We start from the raw sequence: 6,000 nt of genomic DNA, 5'->3' as shown, positions 1-6,000 counted from the left end.
ACTTGACTATCCTTCCCTTGAGGGCTTGTCCACTCAGTCCCCCCCCCCCACAAAAAGAAACCGGTCTACTCAGCTTTTCTCCTGAGGACCTGCCCACTCGGCTCTCCTCCTCGAGGACCTGCCCACTCGGCTCTCCTCCTCCAGGACCTGCCCACTCGGCTCTCCTCCTCCAGGACCTGCCCACTCGGCTCTCCTCCTCCAGGACCTGCCCACTCGGTTCTCCTCCTCCAGGACCTGCCCACTCGGTTCTCCTCCTCCAGGACCTGCCCACTCGGTTCTCCTCCTCCAGGACCTGCCCACTCGGCTCTCCTCCTCCAGGACCTGCCCACTCGGCTCTCCTCCTCCAGGACCTGCCCACTCGGCTCTCCTCCTCGAGGACCTGCCCACTCGGCTCTCCTCCTCCAGGACCTGCCCACTCGGCTCTCCTCCTCGAGGACCTGCCCACTCGGTTCTCCTCCTCGAGGACCTGCCCACTCGGTTCTCCTCCTCGAGGACCTGCCCACTCGGCTCTCCTCCTCGAGGACCTGCCCACTCGGCTCTCCTCCTCGAGGACCTGCCCACTCGGCTCTCCTCCTCGAGGACCTGCCCACTCGGCTCTCCTCCTCGAGGACCTGCCCACTCGGCTCTCCTTCCCTTGGGAACTTGTCCACTTGGCTTTTCTCCCCGTGGACCTGCCCACTCAATTCTCCTCCCCCGGGGGATCGGTTGGCTCTACTCTTCTAGAAATCTGAGCAGTCCTTGATAACTCAAGTCCCCCCCCCCCAGGAATTTTCTCATGCACATCTCATCCCCGGAATCTGGGATCTCACCTTCTTAGTCTCGTAGAGCGACACACCGATGGAGATAAAGGATATTATAATGATACAAACGGCGTAGTAATAATATTCCTCGCAGAACCAGAGGACAACACTGAAGAGCTGGAAGATGTAGAAGGGGTTCAGGATCTGGAAGGACAACAGACAGAGGTGGTGAGTCCCACAATGAGGGCTGATGGAGCTCCGAGAAGATTTTCTTCCTTCTTTTCTTGACAATTTAGTAGACTTTATGCCTTCCTGTCACTTGGATGAAGTTATCCGAGTTATGGGGGGGGGGGGGGGGAACCTAAAACTATGTAAAGATCCCCTCCATAGTTTTAGTTCCTGGGCTCTCCCGCTCCTCCTGGGAGGGACCTTAAATGTCCCGCTCCTCCTGGGAGGGACATTAACAAAGCCTTATGCACACAATACTCCTGTTTGAGCATCTACTTTTTCTTTTTAATTGTATGTATTTGCAAGCATTTTCGCACATATGCCCTCACGCGATTTTCACGTAAATTTGCGCACAAAAACGTATTCTTGCGTTTTTGTTTTGTACACTAAATGGCCATTTGCACACAAGGTGGGTGGAACTCCGCTTTAAGCAATAAGAATTTTGGCTATCATAGTTTTTGGTAATATCTTAGGCACACAACTTGACTTGTTTGGTATCTATTTGCTTGACGCAACCTCATCTTTTATTTTTTAGCAAAAAAAAAATAAAAAATAGTTTGTGCGTTTTCCCTAAAATGCAGATTTTTTCATGAAAATTTGCATTTGTTAAATAGCTGCACAAATGGGGGGTCTAATAGACCAATGCTAAATGCTGTCACATCAGTTGTTATCCCCCTTGTAATAGTAATAACGTTAAATAAATAAAAAAGTTAAAAAAAATTGATTATATATTTTATATATATATATATATATATATATATAAAATTCTAATACCCCATGGCCATGCCATTGACGGGTAAAATGGTGGCAGGGCCATGGGGTATTATTATTTTTTTTAATAAATAATAAAATGTATTCTATTTTATATCTATCTCTCTCTCTCTCTAGAGAGAGAGAGAGATATATATATATATATATATATATATATATATATATAGAGATATATATAGAGATATATAGATATAAAATAGAATACATTTTATTATTTATTTAAAAAAATAATAATACCCCATGGCCCTGCCATTGACGGGTAAAATGGCGGCAGGGTCATGGGGTGTTATTTTTTATTTTTTTATAAATAATAAAATGTAAGTATTATATAATACATTTTATTATTTATAAAAAAATAAATAAAAAAAAAAAAAAAAAAAAAAAAATTCTCCAGGGCCTCTGCTTTCAGAAAACATTTTACTGTATAGCAAAAAAAATTATAAAAAAATATGCTGATTTTTAACATGTGTGCGAAAAATTAAAAAAATTGCCCTGGACAGTAAATGGTTAAAAAATCGATCTGTGGCTAATCGCTATTGCCGCAATAATGAGATGTGGGAGGGGCCAACTCACTATCAAATATCTGTCGTGAACGGCAATCCTGCCGGATCGGCAGCTTCTCCGTGTCGCAATGAATTCCACAGATGGCGGAGACTCAATAATAAACTACAAAGGTAGAAGTGAGGTCAACTCCGCTCATATCTGATTGGCCGTTTTGGGTGAAATTGGAATATTATACGGCAGAGATGTCACCAAAAATTCCAGTTTTGCCCCCCAACGCCACAGTTGTCACCTTACTGACGCTGACTAAAGATTTACCAGGATAGGTAATTAACATGTTAATCAACCCAGCTAGACCCATCACAACCTGAATTACCGGTTCTAGGTTTTCTTTGGCACATCAGTGGGCGGAGCTTCTTTATTATACACTAATGAGGACCTCGCAGCGTTTAAAATCACCAATGAAAAACTCCACCCCCTGCGCTCACCTCTCCGATCAGCAGCTGCCCGTATGACTTCACCGGAACGTCGATCTCATTCCGACCGTAAATCAGCCTCCTGCCGGGAACAGGAAAGACGATTAACGGACAATAATAAAAAAAAAAAAAATCTCCTCCAATGTGTACGAGGGAGAAATGTTGGTTAATGATGGCGGATCACCACAGAGTCACATCACACTCACCGATAATCGCGGTCAGTCTGGTTCAGCCCCGACGCAAACTTCCATATCTCACCGCAGGTTTGACCGTCATCCCGAGAACTGCAACCAGAGATGGAGAGGAATGAAGAGGATGGAGACACACAGGCAGGGCCGGACTTACCATTGGCCTTGACTGGGCTCAAGCCCAGGGGCCCCACCCAATAGGGGGCCCCCTTTAAAAAAAAAAAAAAAAAAAAAAAAAATTTTTTTTTTTTTTTTTTTTTAGGGGTCCGGAGGTCCCCAGGGCCCTGGACGGCAACCCCCCTTTTTTTTTTATTTATTTTTTGTAAAAAAATGTTTTTTTTTTATATATTTTTTATTTTTATATATATATAATTATATATATATATAATTATATATATATATATATATATATATTATTATTATTATTATTATTATTATTAAAGGGCCCAGGGGTCTCCAGGGCCCCGGACGGCAACCCCCCTTTTTTTTATTTATTTTTTGTAAAAAAATGTTTTTATATATTTTTTTTTTTTTTTATTATTATTATTATTATTAACCACTTAAGCCCCGGACCAATATGCAGCCTAAAGACCCAAGGTGTTTTTACAGTTCGGGACTGCGTCGCTTTAACAGACAATTGCGCGGTCGTGCGACGTGGCTCCCAAACAAAATTGGCGTCCTTTTTTCCCCACAAATAGAGCTTTCTTTTGGTGGTATTTGATCACATCTGCGGTTTTTAGTTTTTGCGCTATAAACAAAAATAGAGCGACAATTTTGAAAAAAAAGCAATATTTTTTACTTTTTGCTGTAATAAATATCCCCCAAAAACATATATAAAAACATTTTTTTTCCTCAGTTTAGGCCGATACGTATTCTTCTACCTATTTTTAGTAAAAAAAAATCGCAATAAGCGTTTATCGATTGGTTTGCGCAAAATTTATAGTGTTTACAAAATAGGGGATAGTTTTATTGCATTTTTATTTTTTATTTTTTTTTTACTACTAATGGCGGCGATCAGCAATTTTTTTCGTGACTGCGACATTATGGCGGACACTTCGGACAATTTTGACACATTTTTGGGACCATTGTCATTTTCACAGCAAAAAATGCATTTAAATTGCATTCTTTATTGTGAAAATGACAGTTGCAGTTTGGGAGTTAACCACAGGTGGCGCTGTAGGAGTTAGGGTGCACCTAGTATGTGTTTACAACTGTTTGGGGGTGTGGCTGTAGGAATGACGTCATCGATCGTGTCTTCCCTATAAAGGGAATGACGCGATCGATGCGCCGCCATAGTGAAGGACGGGGAAGCCGTGTTTACACACGGCTCTCCCCGTTCTTCAGCTCCGGGGAGCGATCGCGACGGAGCGGCTATAAACAAATAGCCGCGCCGTGGTCCCGGATCGCTCCCCGAGCGGACCCGACCCCCGCATGTAGCGGGGGGGGTCCCGATCGGACCCCCCACCCGCTAATAGGCGAGGACGTACGTGTACGCCCATGTGCCTGTACGTGCCATATTGTGGACGTATATGTACATGCGGGGGTCGGGAAGTGGTTAAAGGGCCCAGGGGTCTCCAGGGCCCCCGGATGGCAACCCACCTTTTTTATTTTTTTTATAAAAAAAATTACATTTTTTTTTTTATATATATATATATATTTTTTTATTAAAGGGCTCAGAGGTCCCCAGGGCCCCATGTGGCAACCCCCCCTTTTTTATTTTTTTTATAAATGTTTATTTTTTTATTTTTTATTAAAAGTCCCAGAGGTCCCCAGGGCCCCGGATGGCTACATATATTTATATATATTTGTTTTCTTCTTTATTTCTTCTTTTTTTTGTAAAGGCCCCCCCCGCTTCTCAATTTGCGGCAGCCCCCACGCTTCTCAATTTCAGGCGGCAGCACCCCCACCCCCCCCTAGGTTCTCTGCTTCAGGGGGCCTATGCCTTAAGCTGTGCAAGGGGCCCCAAAATTCCTGATGGCGGCCCTGCGCATACCTCCCAACACGCACGGATTCTGTGGGACTTTCCCGCACAGACAGCTTCTTCCCGCAGTCCCGCAAAAGGGTTAAATTTCCCGCACTGCAAGAGGAGGAGGCAGCACGGAAGCAGGAGGAACCGGAGCGGTGTGTGGAGGACTGCGGCTGCTGAAGGGAAGAAAGCCGACAGCCGGGCTAATGACAGTCTGTGGCCCCGGCTGTTGGCACAGGTGAGAGGCACTCCCCCCTCAACAACTGCAAAATCCCCCCCGCTCAACAACTTTAATTCGCCCCCCCCCCCCGCGCTCAACAACTTCGATCCCCCCCAATTCTCGGCTCCAGGGGGCCCCTTCAACACTCAAGCCCAGGGGCCCCCACCACCCTAAGTCCTGCCCTGCACACAGGAGAGAGAAAAGAGAGAGAGAGAGAGAGAGAGAGAGAGAGAAAAAAAAAAAAAAAAGAAAAGAGAGAGAGAGAAAAAAGAGAGAGAGAGAGAGAGAGAAAAAAAAAAAAAGAGAGAGAGAGAGAAGAAAAAAGAGAGACAAAGAGAGAGAGAGAGAGAGAGAGAGAGAGAGAGAGAGAGAGAGAGAGAGAGAGAGAGAGAGAGAGAGAGAGAGAAAAGAAAAAAAAAAACAAAAAGAAGAAAGAAAAGAAGAAGGAAAAGAAAAAGAAGAAGAAGAAGAAGAAGAAGGAAAAGAAGAAGAAGGAGAAGGAGAAGAAGAAGAAGAAGAAGAAGAAGAAGGAGTAGAAGGAGGAGAATGAGGAGGAGGAGGAGGAGGAGGTTAGAAATGGGGGACAGAGAGGAATATAGAGAAGGGGGGGGGAGAAAGTTTCCATCTGACATATTAAAGTGGAACTCCGCCCCTTTGTTGAGTTCCTGTTCCCCGCCCCTCCCCCCCCGAGCCGCGGACTTTCCTACCTGACTTTGACGAAGTCCTTGCAGCGCTCGTTCCATATGTATCGCATTCCTTCAAACACAAAGTATCGCAGTCCGTGTTTCTGGAAGGCAGAAGGTGATTGGTCGGTAGGGATGAACACAGTCAGTGATCCCCAATGTCGGCCTTATCATGGGGGGGGGGTGGGGGAGGGGCTGCATTTTGTCTTTGGCACATTCCCTGCTGA

At 44.8% G+C, this 6,000-nt stretch overlaps 1 protein-coding gene across 1 annotated transcript in view; it reads right to left on the bottom strand.

Annotated features, from left to right (window-relative positions):
- The window catches only part of ATP13A2 (ATPase cation transporting 13A2), a 57,328-nt gene that overhangs the window by 26,226 nt on the left and 25,102 nt on the right, over nt 1-6,000 (bottom strand). The window contains exons 6-9 of the mRNA XM_040326749.1: nt 5,798-5,877; nt 2,923-3,000; nt 2,729-2,798; nt 810-944 (exon numbers count right to left, since the gene is read on the bottom strand). Coding sequence (XP_040182683.1) covers nt 810-944; nt 2,729-2,798; nt 2,923-3,000; nt 5,798-5,877 — 363 coding nt within the window. The remainder of the gene's footprint in view (nt 1-809; nt 945-2,728; nt 2,799-2,922; nt 3,001-5,797; nt 5,878-6,000) is intronic.

This window comes from Rana temporaria, chromosome 10 (assembly GCF_905171775.1).
Source record: "Rana temporaria chromosome 10, aRanTem1.1, whole genome shotgun sequence".
Taxonomy (NCBI): domain Eukaryota; kingdom Metazoa; phylum Chordata; class Amphibia; order Anura; family Ranidae; genus Rana; species Rana temporaria.
The sequence above is the reverse complement of the archived record's forward strand: the minus strand, read 5'-3'. Positions and strand labels throughout refer to the sequence as shown.